The sequence below is a fragment of the Salvelinus sp. IW2-2015 genome, linkage group LG22 (genome assembly GCF_002910315.2).
Source record: "Salvelinus sp. IW2-2015 linkage group LG22, ASM291031v2, whole genome shotgun sequence".
Lineage (NCBI taxonomy): Eukaryota > Metazoa > Chordata > Actinopteri > Salmoniformes > Salmonidae > Salvelinus > Salvelinus sp. IW2-2015.
Genome location: NC_036862.1, coordinates 22735454 through 22755155, shown reverse-complemented (window position 1 = coordinate 22755155; position 19702 = coordinate 22735454). Strand labels below are relative to the sequence as shown.

The 19702-nt window shown below is 40.7% G+C and overlaps 2 protein-coding genes and 2 pseudogenes across 2 annotated transcripts; 1 reads left to right on the top strand and 3 right to left on the bottom strand.

The window, feature by feature from the left end:
• Positions 1-3403: 3403 nt before the first annotated feature.
• Positions 3404-6242, top strand: LOC111949869 (ribosome maturation protein SBDS). Its single transcript, XM_023967206.2, has 5 exons — positions 3404-3629; positions 4358-4487; positions 4609-4809; positions 5154-5318; positions 5668-6242. Exons 1-5 carry the CDS (start codon positions 3502-3504, stop codon positions 5794-5796), a joined length of 753 nt encoding a protein of 250 aa, XP_023822974.1. The 5' UTR covers positions 3404-3501; the 3' UTR covers positions 5797-6242.
• Positions 6243-8119: 1877 nt separating this feature from the next.
• On the bottom strand, positions 8120-8935 carry LOC139022821 (claudin-4-like; annotated as a pseudogene).
• Positions 8936-9341: 406 nt separating this feature from the next.
• LOC111982784 (uncharacterized) lies at positions 9342-18892 on the bottom strand. Its single transcript, XM_070433904.1, has 2 exons — positions 17435-18892; positions 9342-10628 (listed from the first exon to the last, which is right to left on the bottom strand). The coding sequence occupies exons 1-2, from the start codon at positions 18067-18069 to the stop codon at positions 9953-9955; spliced, it is 1311 nt and encodes a 436-aa protein (XP_070290005.1). The 5' UTR covers positions 18070-18892; the 3' UTR covers positions 9342-9952.
• On the bottom strand, positions 14084-17429 carry LOC111982783 (claudin-4-like; annotated as a pseudogene).
• Positions 18893-19702: the final 810 nt, after the last annotated feature.

Below are 19702 nucleotides of genomic sequence, written 5' to 3'. Positions count from 1 at the left end.
CATTTCTAAAAACCTGTTTTTGCTTTGTCATTATGGGGTATTGTGTGTAAATTGATGGGGGAAAAACTATTACATTTATTTTAAAATAAGGCTGTAACTTAACAAAATGTGGAAAAAGTAAAGGGGTTTAAATACTTTCCAAATGCACTGTATATGAAAATTAGGCCTAAAGGTTTCCAAAAACCGTATCGCAAGGGAAGATTAACATTTGTAACCGTTAAAAAAAGAGAGTTGGGACTGTAGTAAACATTGGCCGTGCTGTGATCCATACGTTTCGAATAAGAAACCTATGGCTATGTATGGCCCCTTGGGTTCTCGGGAGTTAATAAAAACCATGCATCCCTAAAACTATTATTTTCTCTTAAACCAACATTTTTTTACCCCTGTATTACAAAAAAAGTCCATGGTTGCAGAATCACCCTCTTACCTTTGCAGTTCCAGTCTGTGATCCATAGAATATCTGTGCTTTAGATACATGAACCACTTTCTTAAACTGTAACCATCCCACTTCACAGCTTTGTAGAGCCAGGGGGTCACTGGATTGGTAAGAGTATTCTAATGGGGTACAGAGAAAAATAACATGTGTGAGGCACAGATTCAGTTCCAGTGATAGTCATTCATTTGCAGAGCTTGGGACTACAAAGTTCTATCTTCCATCTGCAAAAAGATGATTCTGAGATAATTGGTTTTAAAGTTCCGAATCCTCATTGGTTTGAATGATGTCAGCAATTTTTTTAAATTGTATTCTTTTGAACTTAACATGATTTGGGGTATTTAGAGAACTATATACAGTTGAAGTCGGAAGTTTGCATACACCCTAGCCAAATACATTTAAACTCAGTTTCACAAATCCTGACATTTATTCCAATAAAAAAAAACCTGTCTTAGGTCAGTTAGGATCACCACTTTATTTTAAGAATGTGAAATGTCAGAATAGTAGTAGAGAGAATTATTTATTTCAAACCGTAGTCTGGCTTTTTTTAATGGTGGTTTTGGAGCAGTGGCTTCTTCATGGCTGAGCGGCCTTTCAGGTTATGTCGATATAGGACTCGTTTTACTGTGGAAATAGATACTTTTGTACCCGTTTCCTCCAGCATCTTCACAAGGTCCTTTGCTGTTGTTCTGAGATTGATTTGCACTATTCGAACCAAAGTACGTTCATCTCTAGGAGACAGAATGCGTCTCCTTCCTGAGCGGTATGAAGGCTGCGTGGTCCCATGGTGTTTATACTTGCGTACTATTGTTTGTACAGACGAATGTGGTACCTTCAGGCCTTTGGAAATTGCTCCCAAGGATGAACCAAACTTGTGGAGGTCTTTTTTTTCCTGAGGTCTTGGCTGATTTCTTGTGATTTTCCACTGATGTCAAGCAAACAGGCACTGAGTTTGAAGGTAGGCCTTGAAATACATCCACAGGTACACCTCCAATTGACTCAAATGATATCAATTAGCCTATCAGAAGCTTCTAAAGCCATKACATAATTTTCTGGAATTTTCCAAGCTGTTTGAAGGCACAGTCACACTTAGTGTATGTAAACTTCTGACCCACTGGAATTGTGATACAGTGAATTATAAGTGAAATAATCTGTCTGTAAACAATTGTTGGAAAAATTACTTGTGTCRTGCACAAAGTAGATGTCCTAATCGACTTGGAAAAACTATAGTTTGTTAACAAGACATTTGTGGAGTGGTTGAAAAACGAGATTTAATGACTCCAACATAAATGTATGTAAACTTTCGACTTCAACTGTAGGTAGAGAACATTGTACAGAACAATGTCAACGACTCAATTTTGACAAATGCAGATATAACCTTGTAGTCCCAAGCTCTCAATTTGACTCTTACATGTATTAATTTACCAGTAGACAAATACATAATTAGAATTAATAGAAATGTAAACAGAACTGCTCTTTGAGCAAATAATAAGGTAAGAGTTAAATGATCTTTTTCAATTCCATTTTCAGTGAGAACCAAATTCCAACCAAAACATCGGCAGCTGTGTGCAAGTATATCCTGTTCTTATTTTAATGGCGAAAAGGTGATAAAAACTGGGAAAGTATGCATATTTTTCTTTATGAAACACCATTTTCCACCATGCTAAAGTAGCTAATGCTAATCCTGGATGTTGTATATCATCAGTTTTAGAGGAATGATTCCAGTAATTTTTCAAATTAACTGCCAAAATGCCAACATTCCATTCAAACAATGCAGTCAAACCACAGCCACATACTGGCTGAAATCAGTTGATGATATGACTTAGACAAGTTGGAAATGCAACAAGAATTGATATTGTATCATATAATAGCACTCACAGCTTTCCAAGAAAACAACAAAAWGAAACATTTATGGTCTGTTACACATAAAAGGTTATTTATACAGAACATTGGTATGAAACCCTTATAAACTGTATTTTTAATTCTGACTATTTTAGGTTGCCAATAATTTTATTAMACAATTTCTCATTCTRTCATATGCCTTACTTTTATTTTCCTGCATAAGTAAAATCAGGATTATGCCTCAACTGCTGTTCATTCCAATTAGACTGGTTTGAATTTCTCCCTGACCAATATGGCTGCCATTTACAACCCATTCTGGAACTTTTAGGGTTTATGACCTTCTCTTCTAATAATTTAATAGTATCTCTATACATACGCTAAATATGATCTCTATACTATACATACACACATCAGCTACAGATCTCAGAAAGGGCACAAAAGTTATTTTTGAAATAGAATCTAGCAGCTGCTACCAGGCTCGAGGACATTCTTTCACTGACATWAAAAAAAATGCGCTGACTGACCTTCTCTGCGCCATCCTCATCTCACCTTTCACTTTCAGATACCCAGTTCTCTTCTCTGCGACACTCTCACTCACCATCAATATCAGCGTCAAAAACATGGGTTATCAAATCCAAAAGCAGTAAAGTTGAGGCCCGCAACATTGTTTCTTTCTCCTGTGCAATGTTTTGTATCATCAATGTAAATATTGACAAACGTGTTAGGAACATCAAAGTTCAACAGCTGGGAGCAGCCATAATTGTTATCATGATGAAACGAAATACATTGTGGGAATTGGAGGTTTAATTATACTACAGATATACAAATATTTTATGATTATCCCATAGGCATAGCCATATTTTTACACCCCTCTATTCCATTACTTTGCAACAGAGTTTTTAAGCATTCAATTATATTCWCTGAATGAAATACCACGGTACAGGAACAACTTCATTTACACGTGATATTTTATGCAAAGTATCTAGTTTGTCAAATACATAAAAAGTAAACATATTTGTATTTATTCGTAGCAGTCGTTATGGTACCGTATAAAATGTAAATGTTTAAAAAAAAATACTAAACAATTCCAGAGACCAACAAAAAATAGGACCGTTTGCACGTAGTATGTTTCAGTCCGGCRGAATTTTTGTGAAACTCATAGCACACCAACGCCGCTAAAAAATATATAGTGTTACTGACATTCATCTGTCTTGTAAAGCAGAAATATGTCTATATTTACACCAACAAACCAGATCCGACTCACAAATGTGGCGGTGGTGAGGATGAAAAAGGGAGGAAAACGATTTGAAATCGCYTGCTACAAAAATAAAGTGATGAGCTGGAGATCTGGAGCGTGAGTATTTTAGGAATTTAGCTAGCTGCGTAGCTATGATAGCTAACGTTAGCTAGTTGGATCTGTTTGATACCCACCGAGGCATATAGCAAACACTAGTAGTATTACGACTAATGGTAGTATGTTTTCAGCTTTGATGTATTTATAATTAGCTATGAATGTAACTAAATAATATGTAAATAATACAATATAATGTGCTGTTTCAGAGTAGCAAGTCATGACTCATGTCATCGTCATGGCTCACTTATCGTGCATCATATTCTTAACCAGAGTCGAGAGGCTGTGGAATAATAAGGATATGAGGAACAGTCTAGGTGCCATGTGTTTTGCATYACTGATTATTTGGACTTTGAGTCATCTACACCTGGCATCTTTTGAATTTCAAAAGGGGACACCCCCTCGAACCAAATCCAGTAGCTGGTCTGAGTTCACACAATATTTGTTTTCAGGTTGTCGAGATTAGCCTATCAATACCTATAGATATTGAAAGCATAATCTAGCACAGTGTTTCTGTCCTGGGGAACCAAAGGGGTGCACGTTTTTGCCCTAGCACTATTCACCTGATTCCACTAACTAACTCATTGTCAAACCTTTGATTAGTGAAATCAGGTGTGTAGTGCTAGGGCAGAAATGTGCACCCCAGGACTAGGATTAAGAAACTGAGATAGCAAAGCCCCATGTAAACACTTAATAAATCCCAATGCCATTTTCATTTTCCAATTACACAGAGAGAAGGACCTGGATGAAGTGCTGCAGACCAGCTCTGTTTTCAATAATGTTTCAAAGGGTCAGGTTGCCAAGAAAGATGATCTGTCAAAAGCCTTTGGAACAGATGACCTGACAGAGATATGTAAACAAGTAAATACATTGACAGATAAACAGAACACCAGTAATCAATATTACTCACATTCATTCAACGTTATGTATTGCTGTTAGATTTGCCTATTCAGTATGTCTTTTTTTTTYCTTTGTTGGTCAGATTTTAGCTAAAGGAGAACTCCAGGTTTCAGACAAGGAGAGGCAGAGCCAGTTGGAGACGAGTTTCAGAGACATTGCGACCATCGTGGCAGAGAAGTGTGTGAACCCAGAGACCAAGCGACCATACACAGTCAACCTCATAGAGAGGGCCATGAAGGATATCCACTACTCTGTCAAGGCCAACAAAAGCACCAAGCAGCAGGTAGGGCTGGGACAAAAGGTTGTTGCTACAGTAYACTCTGGAGTCTACACATTTGCCATATTTTAATATAAACGTCATGGATGAACGGCTGAACATGAATGAACGGCTTTGTTTTAAATGCTCACTCACTGTGCAAACTGTGTGTACAAGCGGTAGCTAGATTTAGCCATAAATGATTTCCTTTAAGTGTGAGGAGTTTAGTCTGTCATATTAAACACTGAACCTGTTTGTTGTTTAGCTACATAAACCAGAATACTTACTGGGTTTCAGTACATACCAACTACTGACAGTCTTTGTCATGCTAATGCTAATGCCCCATGAATCTAACTGCTGTTTGTTCCAAGGCTCTGGAGGTGATTAGGCAGCTGAAGGAGTCCATAGAGATCCAGAGGGCCCACATGAGGCTGAGGCTGGTCCTGCCGGCCAAAGACGGCAAGAGGCTGAAGGAGAAACTCAAACCCCTCCTCAAGGTGGTGGAAAGTGAAGACTTTGACGACCAGCTGGAGATGGTGAGAGACAGATCCCTCTGGTTTATACTAGGCTTCACCATAGGGCTCTAAAGCACATGTGTCAAACTCATTTCACAAAGGTCCGAGTGTCTGCGAGTTTTCACTCCTCCCTTGTACTTGATTGWTGAMTTAAGGTCACTAATTAGTAAAGAGCTCCCCTCACCTGGTTGTTTAGGTCTTAATTGAAAGGATAAACCAAAAACCTGCAGAAAACTAGGCCGTCCATTGAATGAGTTTGACACCCCTGCTCTAAACTAAAATAGTTATCTAGACTTGATACCCAAAGGAATATGTAATACACTGTTTTATATATATATATATATAAAATCTCCCTCCCTCCATCCTCCAGGTGTGTCTGGTGGACCCGGGCTGCTTCAGGGAAATAGATGAGTTGATCCGCTGTGAGACGAAAGGTAAAGGTTCCCTGGAGGTGCTCAGTCTGAAGGATGTGGAAGAGGGAGACGAGAGGCTGGAATAGCCTTCACACAGAGCCCTATAGGACTACATACATACACTATCTTACCACCACCGCTGCCACACAAACTGCAAACTCCTCATTAAAGAGGCTGCTATTTCTAATACCAATGGAGCCCTTCTTATTTCCAGTGTCTGTTCTAATATTAGGTTTTGGTTGAAGATCTGATAACATTCAGTATTTTTGCTGTGAGCATGCACCACTCGAATGTTTGCTTGTAAACAAAAAATTACTATAATTTAATGAAGTTCATTTTGTGAGTCAACTTCTTCTAAAGTAATTCATATGGCTTTGACCCTGCCTTTCATTTKACCCAGTTTACCATTTCGCCATGTTTGAAAAGTCATATTTTGTTATGAATAGTTTATTTAACCGCTTAATTTATATATGTTTCTTCATAATTAAATATGAGTCTTATAAACAATTGCAAATAAAAACTTAATCTATTTCATTGTTTTTATTAATTATTTTGTGATTACTATGGCATAGTCTCTCCAAAAATGGTGTCAATAGCCCTATGSCAATACAGTAGATATGACATTTTATCCCAAGTTTATACCATTATTGTAAGATACAGTGCCTTCAGAATGTATTCATACTTTGACTTATTCCACATTTTGTCCCAAACAAAAATCTTCTCACCCATCTACACACAATACCCCATAATGACATGTTTTTAGAAATGTTTGCAARTGTATTAAATMTTTTATTTATCCTTTATTTAACTAGGAAAGTCAGTTAAGAACAAATTCTTATTTACAATGACGGCCTAGGAACAGTGGGTTAACTGCCTTGTTCAGGGGCAGAACGACAGATTTGTACCTTGTTAGCTYGGGGATTTGATGTAGCAACCTTTCGGTTACTGGCCCAACACTATCTGCCGCCCCAAATACCGAAATATATCAATATGTTAGAATCACCTTTGGTAGCGATTACAGCTGTGAGTGTTTCTGGGTAAGTCTCTTAWGAGCTTTGCACACCTGGATTGTACAATATTTACACATGATTTCTTTTCAAATTCTTCAAGCTCTGGCAAGTTGGTTGTTGATCGAGCCATTTTCAAGTCTTGCCATAGATTTTCAAGCCGATTTAAGTCAAAACTAACTGTCCCACTCAGGAACATTCCATGTCTTGGTAAACAACTCTAGTGTATACTTGGCCTTGTTTTAGGTTATTATCCTGCTGAAAGGTGAATTTGTCTTCCAGTGTCTTTTGTGAAGCAGACTGAATCAGGTTTTCCTCAAGGATTTTGCCTGTGCTTACATTATCTCTATTCCGTTTCTTTTTATCCACAAAAAAAYTCCCTACTCCTTGCCGATGACAAATATGCCCATTACATGATGCAGCCACCTCCATGTTTGAAAATATGAAGAGGGGTAATCAGTGATGTGTTGTGTTGGATTTGCACCAAACATAATGCTTTGTATTCAGGGCATGAAGTCAATTTCTTTGACACATTTTTCGCACTTTTACTTTAGTGCCTTATTGCAATCAGGATGCATGTTTTGGAATATTTTTATTCTCTACAAGCTTMCTTCTTTTCACTTGGTCATTTAGGTTAGTATTGTGGAGTAACTAAATGTTGTTGATCCATCCTCAGTTTTCTCTTATTACAGCCATTAAACACTGTAACTTAAAGTCACCATTGGCCTCAGTGAAATCCCTGAGTGGTTTCCTTCCTCTCGGGCAACTGAGTTAGGAAGGACACCTGTATCTTTGTAGTGACTGGATGTATTGATACATCATCCAATGTGTAGTAAATAACTTCACCATGCTTAAAGGGATATTCAATATCTGCTTTTTTATACCCATCTACCAATCGGTGCCTTTCTTTGCAAGGCAGTGGAAAACCTCCTTGATCTTTGTGGTTGAATCTGTGTTTGAAATTCACTGCTCGACTGAGGGACCTTACAGATAATTGTATGTGTGGGGTGCAGAGATGAGGTAGTCATTCAAAAGTAATGTTAAACACTATTATTGCACACAGAGCCAGTCCATGCAACTTATGTGACTTGTTAAGCAAATGTTTACTGAATACGTATTGACTGAAGACATTTCAGCTTTTACATTTATATTCATTGGTAAAAATKTCTAAAAACATAATTCCACTTTGATATTATGGGGTATTGTGTGTAGGCCAGTGACATAAAATCTCAATTTAATCCMTTTTAAATTCAGGYTGTACCACAACAAAATGTGGAAAAGGTCAAGGGGTGTGAATACTTTCTGAAGCCACTGTAACACTTTAATGGTAAACCTTCACCACCAATACAGAAATTAAGCAAATTGACAACATTTCAGACCCAATTATTACAGTTGAAAGCGCAATTTACTCTCCATGGTTAGTGCTACTCCTTTACCTCTATCCTRAATTCTTCAACATCTTTCAAAGTGCTTCTTTGCAGTGGAAGCATGACTTCTAACATTGACTATAGTACCTAGAGGTCTATTCATACCTGATTGCATCTTCTCATGAAGGCTGTGTTGTTGCCCGAGCATACTGGCTGTGTCTAAATTCAGTCCAGGATAACCTGGMGTATAACCCCCTCTTTCTGACTCCTGCTGCTGGAATGTGGGTAATCTAGTACTGAGAAACCCTCCCCCTACTACCATTAGAGAGGAGGAGATCCATCCTATGTACAGGGCAGCTCCCCAGTCTCTCCTCAGCACCACAGCGCCCTCCAGTGGCTTGTTAGTGTGGTGGCAGGTCCAGGCTACAGGGACAAACAGACCACAAATACCACACCGGAGGCAACTTTCACATGATTCCTCTTCGGAAACCAAACCTCTCCAATGATACTGATGACCACAGCACCTATACAAGCCATGATCAAGCCTCTCTATGTTCAGAAGTTTCCAGAGAGAGATAACAAAGACTGGAGGCTACCGTCATGGTTGAGGTCCCAGTGGTCCCATTCCAGCCACACCCCRTCTCAGTATGCCGACAGCGTGGCTGTGGAGTAGTCCAGAGTACCGCTGACTTTCCACAGGGGCAGGCAGCGGGTAAGGATGGCGCACGGCCAGCCTGTAATGCCCAGGCCCAACGCTGCTAGCTCCAACTGCCTCTTCATGACTGAGCTGAGCTTAGCTCCTCACAGGAAGCAGGGCTTGACCAGCTGCAGGCACAGTCTGTGTGCCTGTGTGTGTGCATGCGTGCCTGTGTGTGAGTCTAGCCTGTGTGATGTGAAACCGGTCCTCACAGATTCCTGAAAAGAAAAGGGCGTGGGGCAGCAGTCCTGCTCTACAACTGGGGAATAAAGGGGATTCCTTCTGTTTATTGTGACATGGTTTCACAACAATCCCTCTTTTTCAGTTTTGCCACTCAGTCGCTAAAACAAAGATGACACTGTGTGCTTTGTTGACTTCAGCCTCTGACTCTGTGGTCTTATAGGAAAATGTCATTGTTAAATAAGCCTTGTGTGCCTCCCCAAATACAGCATCTTTCATACTTCATTCTGAAYGTTCAATGTTCTCCCTTCTAATGAGTTTTGATACACTTTTTCAATAAGATAAATAAAAGATGCAACAAAAGTCATTTCTAATCAAAATGTTTATTTCTATTAAGTTCAAATCGCAAACCATTCAAAGAATATGATTTGTTGCCCACTAAAGTACTGCCTCTATTCTCTTAGCATAATCTCTAATCATAAAATTAACTGTGATAAACATTGTTACAAAAACACACGATAAGTAGTAACCACAGTTGAATAGGATGGGAAAAATGAAAGTATGTGAATTACAATACAGGGATATAAAAACAATCAGGTTCATTCAGTTGACGTAGTTGTACTGTCAATATTAGTAACCTATTGATTTTCAGTGATTATATTTCAATAACAGATRTYTCCTCAGTAAACATATTTCATGGTGATAGAGTGAACATTTGAATAGCTACAATTACCTAAGTCAGACTATTTTGTAACAAGAATCAATTAACATGATCTTATTTTTAAAAACTTCCACCAAGCTATCAAATAGTTCCAGGGCAATTCTAAATCTATGAAAGTCAGACAATACACCGAATGACCAGACATGGACATTCAWTGTACAAAATAACAATGTTGTCATGGAAAAACTTGCTGTGACATGTCTCTTCATAGTGCCAACACCTGCCAACACTATTTGCCTGAAGTTAAAAGGCAAATAAAGCACTCCCCTCTCACACATAGTTCTTTATGGCGTAGCTGCTGTGAGTGTGAGTGGGCATCCTAGCCAGGGTGTACCTACTGCTGGAACCATGCCTGCCCTCTCTCCCCCCTGGAGGACAGCTGGTACACAGCACCCCTCCTCCACAGAACAGGAACCCAGAGGTCACCCAGCCCACATAGATGGCCGCCCCCATCTCTTTCTTCAGCACCTCAGGGACCCGCGGGTTATAGAAGTCCCTAATGATTGACTGGGCCGTCCAGGACACAGCCACTATGRTGCWTAACCCAGCCAGGGCGAAGGTGACCCCTGCGGCCTGCACCATGCTGGCTTTGAACTTGGGATGGCTCAGGCAGTTGGTACACCTAGCCCCCAGRAGGAAGACGAGGAAYGCCAGGCAGCCCAGTACCATGCTGATGACRATGAGGCCCCKGGCCGCCTGGAGGTCAGGRRACAGGTCTAGAAGAGCRTCRTAGATYTTACACTGCATCTGTCCCGTGGTTTCAGACACACAGGTCATCCACAGGCCCTCCCAGAACACCTGCATGACCACCAGGTGGGTGCCGATGAACGCTGTAACCTTCCACATGGGCAAGGCGCAGATCAGGATGGTGCCTGCCAGGCCCACCATGGACAGGGTGATGCCCAGCTCCTCCACAGCCATGGGGGGCGTTACAGCTTGTGCAGAACTGGGGATGAAACAAAGAGAAAAAATATGTTTTAACAATATGCTCAAAATGTCTGTTTGCTCTTTTATCTCTGTGATTACAGACTAGCAATTTCCACAAATGTTTTTCTTCTATTTATGCTTTTTTATTTTCCATTTACAAAGACAACAACACAGTGAGATGTTTTTTTACATTGTGTGTCATTCTTATCCAGAGTGACTTACAGTAGTGAGTGCATACWTTTTCGTACTTGTCCCCCGTGGGAATTGAACCCACAACCCTGGTGTTGCAAGTGCAACTGAGCTACATGGGACAGACAACCAACATCCAAACATGACAATAAACAATAGAAGGGGGAGGACACCCATTGATCCCTGCCACAACAAGCTAGGTATCCTCTGGGACCTGGCAAGAGGGAGGGTATAGTTCAGAAACAAATACACAGTTGATATACTAGGCTATGCTCTATGGTTTACACATATTATTCTAGTGTTCCAGAGACCCTCTGGGTCATTGTCATAGTCTTGGAGGGCAGATGCCGCTCGTTCCATAGTCAATAAGTCAATGAATTCCCTTAACCAAATGTCCATGCACTGCGGTTTACGCACCTTAAAAGGTATAAGTATGGTCCGTTTGACTGATAGGAAGGCCTATGCAATGTGTTGTTTGGTTCTAGRTTGGACATTGTCCACCCTACTTCCTAACAGGCACACTACAGGACACAGTGGGAAACATACATTATGTACAGTGCCTTCAGAAAGTATTCAGACCGCTTGACTTTTTCCACATTTTGTTAGGTTACAGCCTTATTCTAAAATTGATTATATTGGTTTTTTTCCTAGTCAATATACACACAATACCCCATAATGACAAAGCAAAAACAGGATTTTAGAAATGTTTATAATTTTTTTTACTGAAATATACATTTGCATAAGTATTCAGACCCTTTACTTAGTACTTTGTTGAAGCACCTTTGGCAGCAATTACAGCCTTGAGTGTTCTGGGTATGATGCTACAGCCTTATTCTAAAATTGATTATATTGGTTTTTTTCCTAGTCAATATACACACAATACCCCATAATGACAAAGCAAAAACAGGATTTTAGAAATGTTTATAATTTTTTTTACTGAAATATACATTTGCATAAGTATTCAGACCCTTTACTTAGTACTTTGTTGAAGCACCTTTGGCAGCAATTACAGCCTTGAGTGTTCTGGGTATGATGCTACAAGCTTGGACCACCTGTATTTGGGGAGTTTCTCCCATTCTTCTCTGCAGATCCTCTCAAGCTCTGTCAGGTTGTATGCGGAGCGTTGCTGCACAGCTATTTTCAGGTCTCTCCAGAGATATTTGATCAGGTTCAAGTCTGGGCTCCAGCTGAGCCACTCAAGGAGACTTGTCCTGAAGCCACTCCTGCGTTGTCTTGGCTTTGTGCTTAGGGTTGTTGTCCTGATGGAAGGTGAACCTTCACCCCAGTCTGAGGTCCTGTGCGCTCTGGAGGAGGTTTTCATCAAGGATCTCTCTGTACTTTGCTCCATACATCTTTCCMTCAATCCTGACTAGTCTCCCACTCCCTGCAGGCGCAAAACATCCCACAGCATGATGCTGCCACCACCATGCTTCACCGTAGGGATGGTGCCAGGTTTCCTCTAGAAGTGATGCTTGTCATTCAGGCCAAAGAGTTCAATCTTGGTTTCATTTAGACCAGAGAATCTTGTTTCTCATGGTCTGAGAGTCTTTAGTTGTCTTTTGGCAAACTCCAAGTGGGCTGTCATATGCTTTTTAYTGAGGAGTGGCTTCCGTCTGGCCACTCTACCATAAAGACTTGATTGGTGGAGTGCTGCAGAGATGGTTGTTCTTCTRGAAGGTTCTCCCATCTCCACAGAGGAACTCTAGAGCTCTGTCAGAATGACCATAGGGTTCTTGGTCACCTCCCTAACTAAGGCCCTTCTCCACCGATTGCTCAGTTTGGCCGGGCGGCCAGCTCTAGGAATAGTCTTGGAAGTTCCAAATGTCTTCCATTTAAGAATGATGGAGGCCACTGTGTTCTTGGGGACCTTCAATGCTGCAGACATTTTTTGGTACCCTTCCCCAGATCTGTGCCTCGACACAATCCTGTCTCGGAGCTTTACGGACAATTCCTTCAACCTCATGGCTTGGTTTTTGCTCTGACATGCACTGTCAACTGTGGGACCTTATATAGACAGGTGTTTGCCTTTCCAGATCATGTCCAATCAATTGAATTTACCACTGGTGGACTCCAATCAAGTTGTAGAATCATCCCAAGGATGATAMATTGAAACAGGATGCACCTGAGCATCCTGAATACTTATGTAAATAGGGTATTTCAGTGTTTTATKTTTAGTAAATTTGCAAAAAATCGAAAAACCTATTTTTGCTTTGTCATTATGGAGTATTGTGTGTAGATTGCTGKGGATTTTTTTTCTTCATTTAATCAATTTTAGAATAACTCTAACATAAAAAAATGTGGAAGAAGTCAAGGGGTCTGAATACTTTCTGAAGGCACTGTATATACCACTAGATAGCAGTAGTGTGTCATCAGTGTAGGACCTATTTGATGGAGGGACATGTAATGACTATTGTATATGTTGGTCGAAAAACACATTGAAACGGTCATTGAGTTTGAAGCATGGGTGGAATTCTCTGACACTAGTTCCTGTCAAACAGGTTTTTACCAGTCTTCTATTTTAACCTTACAGAGAACATTTTATGATCATGATGAATGCATTTCGTGAAAACAAGGACATCAGTGGGAGTACTGAATTCACAAACACTCACCTGAAATATGAAAAGATAGTTTATTGTAATAAAACAGAGAACATACAACAGTAAAAAAGTTGCTGACTAATATAATTTGCAACAGTGTATAATCAACTTGCCAGGACTTCGAGAAACAAATAACATTTACATATACTGAACAAAAATATAATCGCAACTTGCAACAATTTCTATGATTTTTCTGAATTACAGTTAAGGAAATCAGTCAATTTAAATAAATTAATAAGGCCCTAATCCAGCCAATCAGAATTTGTTTCACGCAGGTGAAGAAGTCGGATCTGGAGGACCTGGGCTGGCGTGGTTACATGTGGTCTGTGGTTGTGAGGCCGGTTGGATGTACTGACAAATTCTCTGAAATGACATTGGAGGTGGCTTATGGTAGAAAAATGAACATTMAATTCTCTGCCAACAGCTCTGGTGAACATTCCTGCTGTCAGCATGCCAATTGCATTCTGCCTCAAAACTTGAGACATCTGTGCCATTGTGTTGTGTGACAAAATTGCACATTTTAGAGTGGCCTTTTATTGTCCACTGCACAGGGTGCACCTGTGTAATGATCATGCTGTTTAATCAGCTTTTTGATATGCCACACCTGTCAGGTGGATGGATTATCTTGACAAAGGATAAAATGCTCACTAAAATRCTCATGTAAACAAATTTGTGCACAAAATTGGAGAAAGGTAAGGGATCTTTTATTTCATCTCATGAACCATGGGACCAGCACTTTACATGTTATGTTTATATTTTTGTTCAGTGTATATCTAAACAGTAGCATATTAATACACTCATACACTCTTGGAAAAATATAGCTTTTTGGCTSTCCCCATTGGAGAACCCTTTGAAGAACCCTTTGGGTTCCAGGTAGAACCGTTTTGAGTTCTATACAGAATCCTTTCCAAAGAGATAACCGAAAAGGGTTCCCCTATGGGGCAGCTGAAGAATCCTTTTGGAACCCTTTTTTCTAAGAGTGAAGTGTTTCCCTGGCTAATCAATCAAAAAGTTAAGTGCATCATTTCCTTTATAGTACAGTTTTTTTGCATACAACATCTTTCCATTGGTACCTTTTCCTTTATATTCCACTGTCCGTCCATGTACCTTATACCACCAATACCTTTTGAAAAGATGGAGAAACAACATTTTCATGCAGACCAGTTTGTCCCAYGAACCTTCATATTAAATGTCGGTCTTTGTTGGGGTGGAGGAACTTGCCACAGAACCTGCCGGTTTGCTGTAACTTCCTGACGACTTGGCCAGTATATATTTCATAGAGGGGGCTTTGTCGTCCTCCTTGGGTTGGCAGTTATCACAGAGGAGTCCCCCTCCCAGGAGTAGCAGGATCCCAGCCCCCCAGCTCTCTCCGCTGAGCATTCACCAGGAGTCRGTTGTAAAAGTCCTGGATGATGAGACTGGCTGTTGAGGATACAGGGATGAGACACAGGATCCCACTGATGATGAGCACCACCCCTACCGCCACCGTCGCCCGTGCCTTGGCCACCTCCTCCAACAGAAAGTTGGTGCACTTTCCCCCGACAAACGCCATGAAGAGGCCAGCAATTCCCACCACGATGTCCACCACGACCAGCGCTCTAGCAACCTGCAGGTCGAAGCTGAGGGACATCATGGAGTCATATACCTTAAACTGCATCTGGCCCATGCTCTGGACCACACAGCTCATCCAGATGCCCTCACAGATGGTTTGCGAGGTGACATCGTTTTTTCAGATGAAGTCTATGACCCTCCACATGGGCACGCCGCCGACAATGGTCGTTCCCTACACAGACGATCAAGGCCAGGGCACTGCCCAGCATCTGAATGCCCATGGAACACATTCTGAATGCAGTGTCCTTCTGTCTCTCTCTACTCATTGACTAACTTTTTGTGTCTCCAAGTTAATACCGGAAGGTAATCAGGTGTTTYGGTGCATTTGAAAACGAGAAAGAAGAGTGTTACTAGCTGGTCCAGCTTTAAGAAACTGAGAGCCAGCCAAATAATACCAGCCTTACAGGATACATTGTTGTGTGTGGACAATAAAGGTGGGAGTTTCATTTTATTCTCCTTTTTGGATATGGTAGATCAGTTTACAAAGCTTTTATTGTTCAAACATCCTATGAGGAACGAGGATGTAGGCATGTGCTTGAAAACTCACCAGCTTGAAAGCTCAAACAGCAAAATTAACTTTCAATGTGATTCATTTGACTTTGTTAGCAATAGATGGCAAATAGTGCTGAAATAAATGTATAAATAGTCATGGGAGGACAGAAAAGAAAACAGAGGAGGGGAGCACTAAGCCCTATAAAGTACCCTTCTCGCACTGTGTGTTTTTGTGAACTCATCATACCTTCTTAGTTTACACATTCTCAACTAAAAATCAACAGTGATTTGTTTAGCTTTCCTGACACACCTATGCCAAGCTTCACTTTCACTGGGTTAGAGAGGTCACCAGATTCCAGAGCATGCAGTATGCCCCAACCGATTTGGAGACGTTCACATTGCATTGGCACGCCAATGCACAGAAAAGAGAGGTGGGGCTGGGGGCGAGAGATAATCTGATCTGTTTAAACTCATACAACATATTTTTATAATGTGCACTGTTAACTTAAGCATTATGTAATGTATGTAAACAGCGTCACAAGATGAAGATGTAACGAGACATGTTTTGGTATACTTGGCACAAGGAATTACRATGTAGTTTAAGGGGTGGTAAGGTGATACTGTTCTTAATGCTTCTTGTTCGAGAAAGTAGTGACAATTGTCTATTCAACAATGAATGAACAATGAAAACAAACCAGGTTCTACCAGTTTTTCCAATCTAAATAACAATAAATTATGAAAATATCCAGTAGGCCTATACATTTTGGCCAATCTCTGCACATCATCTCTACATAGCTGGTTCTGAGAGGAAGCCAGTTTAAATAGCAGAGCTTGTTTCACAGACAATAGTTTTTTCTTATCTAACCTGGCTTAAGTTGTGTAACTGGTTCATCTGTGCATTCTTGCAATCTGTCACTGCCAGTCTTCAAAGTAAATGTCTCAGTGAGTATTTCTAATAATGGGGGAAATCTATTTCAAATCTTTAGAAGAAATCAGTGTTCTCAGGATTGTGTGACAGGGTTAAATACTTTCCTCACTTTCTTACTCGAATCAATGGGATGTAAAGTCCCACTTTTGGTGTATTTCAAACAGAAGACAGTGAGGGAGGATTGWCAGTAGGTCATTTCACCTAAATAATATGCTATTAGACATTTTCAGCTAAGATTTCAGCTGAGAAAAAGGAAATCACAGTAACTTGGAGTAAATTTCTTAAAAAAGACAGTTAACACCAATGTATAAACTTTCATCAAAAAGAAAGGAGGACCAAGGCACTCTTCATATAATTAATTAAAATGCCTTTATTAGTATGGCATGGTCAATAGAAACAAAGTTTTTTTTAAACCGACGCGTTTCGGCTGCATGGCCTTCGTCAGGGAGTACTTTGTTGGAAATGTTTTATACACAAAAAAAAGAAGGTTTGCAATTGATTAAGTTCTTTAGACATAATCAATCAACATATATTGGCTGTTTGCAAAACATACTGTGATCTACTGTACAAAGTTATGACAAGTCGATTATACATATATAATGTACATATAGTCCATGTTCTTACATCAATACTATCATTCTGGCACAGTGTCCTTATACGGTAAAAGAGAAGTTAGGGTTATGGGAATGGCTTCAATTCACTTCAGTCATCACCCCATGACCCATGAGATGATCCCTCGACACTGCGTATAGAGTAGTACTACTTCTCTGTAACGTCATTTCTTATAGGCAACAGTTCTGTCTTGTCTTTTTCTTGCAAAGTTCTGAAGAGCTCAGTTAATTTGTTTTCACATATTCACTCTGTTCTGATTTCACATCACTTTCAAAACGTAAAATGGAAAAGAACAAGACTGGATAATACCAGTAACTTGCATGATATTTTCAATTCACAGAAGATTACCAAAGATAATCAAATAATTTACAGTCTTTCTTTCAACAGTTTCCTGCTCAAACGTAAGCTCTGCTGGTAGCTGTGGACCTTGCCTGTGAGTACTTCACTGGGTAGTCGTCACGCTCCTCCTTGGGTGGGCAGGAGCTGCAGAGGAGCCCCCCTCCCAGAATCAGGAGCCCTGCTGTGCCCCAGCCGATGTACAGTGAGGCCCCCAGCTCCCTCCTCTGGGCCTCGACCAGCAGAGGGTTGTAAAAATCCCTGATGATGGTGTTGGCAGACCAGCAGACAGGGACGAGGATGAGGACGCCAGCCACGATGAAGATGATCCCGCTGGCAATGGCTACTTTAGCTTTGGAAGCCTCATCCTCTACAAAGTTGGTGCACTTTCCTCCAGAAATTCCCAAGAGGATGCCGAAGCATGATGCGATGATGGCGATGACGCTCAGAGCTCTGGCAGCCTGCAGGTCCTGGGGTAAGGCCAGGAGGGAGTCGTAGATCTTGCACTGCATCTGTCCCGTGCTCTGGGTCACACAGTTCATCCACAAGCCCTCCCATATGACCTGAGCAGTCACGATGTTGGCTCCGATGAAGGCTGTGACTTTCCACATAGGCAGGGCACACACAATAATGGTCCCCAGGAACCCAATGATAGCCAGGACGAAGCCCAGCATCTGTCTTCCCATCGACACCATTTTGAAGACTTCTTGTTTTTTGTTGTAAAATCAATGAAGCTCAGGCAGAGGTTGTAGAGGAGAGTCAATGCAGGTCAGCACAGCTTGGTTGTAATCGTTGTTAACTAATCACTAAGTCACGTCCCCTGAAGTTATATGGACCTCTCTGCTCCTGAAAGGGTGGAGTCAACAGCCTTCCCCCTGACCTGAAACCAGTTGACGTGGTCATTTTCAAGCCGGACCAGATTCTTTCACCTCCCCTGTCGGTATGTGTGAATGACAATGGGTTTCGGTGAGATGCGCCTCAATCTCTTTGGACATGCTAACGAATACAAGACCTGTGAAGAAGAGATAGTAATTGGTCCATTCAAAAAATGCCTCTGTAGTGAATGCCGTTTGGCTGGGTGGTTAGGCCTGTCTGCCCACTGGTTTCAGGGTAGAGAGATAAACTGTCAACAATGCCACCTGAATTCTCATTAGTCATGGCCGGAAGTTCGAAGCTACTCCTGTTGTTCCCCGTTTTCATGATGACATTTTTTATTGCAACTATTGATTCCTGTAATCAAGTTGCTAATACCACCAGAATTGTGATTTGTCATAGCCAGAAGTAAGTTAAGGCCTATATTCAGTCTCTGTTTTCTTGGTTTTGATCCTGAACACATTTCTTTCATGTAATAAACCAATACATTAAAAACACACTACAGAACATTGCCTTTAAGCCCGGGTACAGATCTAAGAAACCTTGATTTTAAAGAAAGCTGTTGGCAATCTAGTTAAACAACCTATTTGAGTTACAGTCTAGACTCTCAAAACTATCCCACTGAGCACGGACGTCAATTCAACGTCTATTCCACGTTGGTTCAACRAACGTAATTTGAGTGAAATGATGTGGAAATGATGTAGATTCAACCATTGTGTGCCCAGTGGGATGTTTGTATATTTGGAGAGAGGAGATATGAGGTAGCTTTTGAGCAACCATGCTATCTCCAAAATGAAAGGAGATACACAGATACACGTCATCATGTAACTGAAAGATATTGATCCCTTAAAATCCTTAAGAGTCTATTGACACACCCTATCAAAATCCGTCAGTTTAAGCTGGAGATATCTTTTTTTTGCATGGGCTGTGTCTCAATACGTCACATCCTCCTATGTCGGCCTTCCGCATCTGCGGTGGAAAGTGGCCGAGCTACAGCGGAGTTTGTCAAACCATGAGAAAAAAATTGGTCCACTCACATAAACGTCTGTAGCGTCTGAACGGTTTGGCCTACAAACTAATATAGAAAGATGAGACTTTCACGAACACCAGGTGTTCTCCGTTTTGCTCTACGACCCCTATAAGCCCCACGGGACTTGTCTGATGTCGGTAATCGCTGATGTGCCATCTTCTGTCTAGCGTCAAAACCGTTTCGGCTACAAACTAAGTGTCACTGAAGGTAACCCATACAAATTAATGGAAATGTAGAGGTAGTTTTGTGTCAACAAAAATAAGGGGTTGAATATGTGTAAAAAATATATAGATATTTCCTGAGCTTTCTTATATCTCCTAGATATAAGACATACACTTCAAAACCTTATTCCTTATGTATTTTGCCATTTATGAATGTGTTATTCAATGCGCTACTATGCGCTATAGTAGTAAAGGCCAAATTTT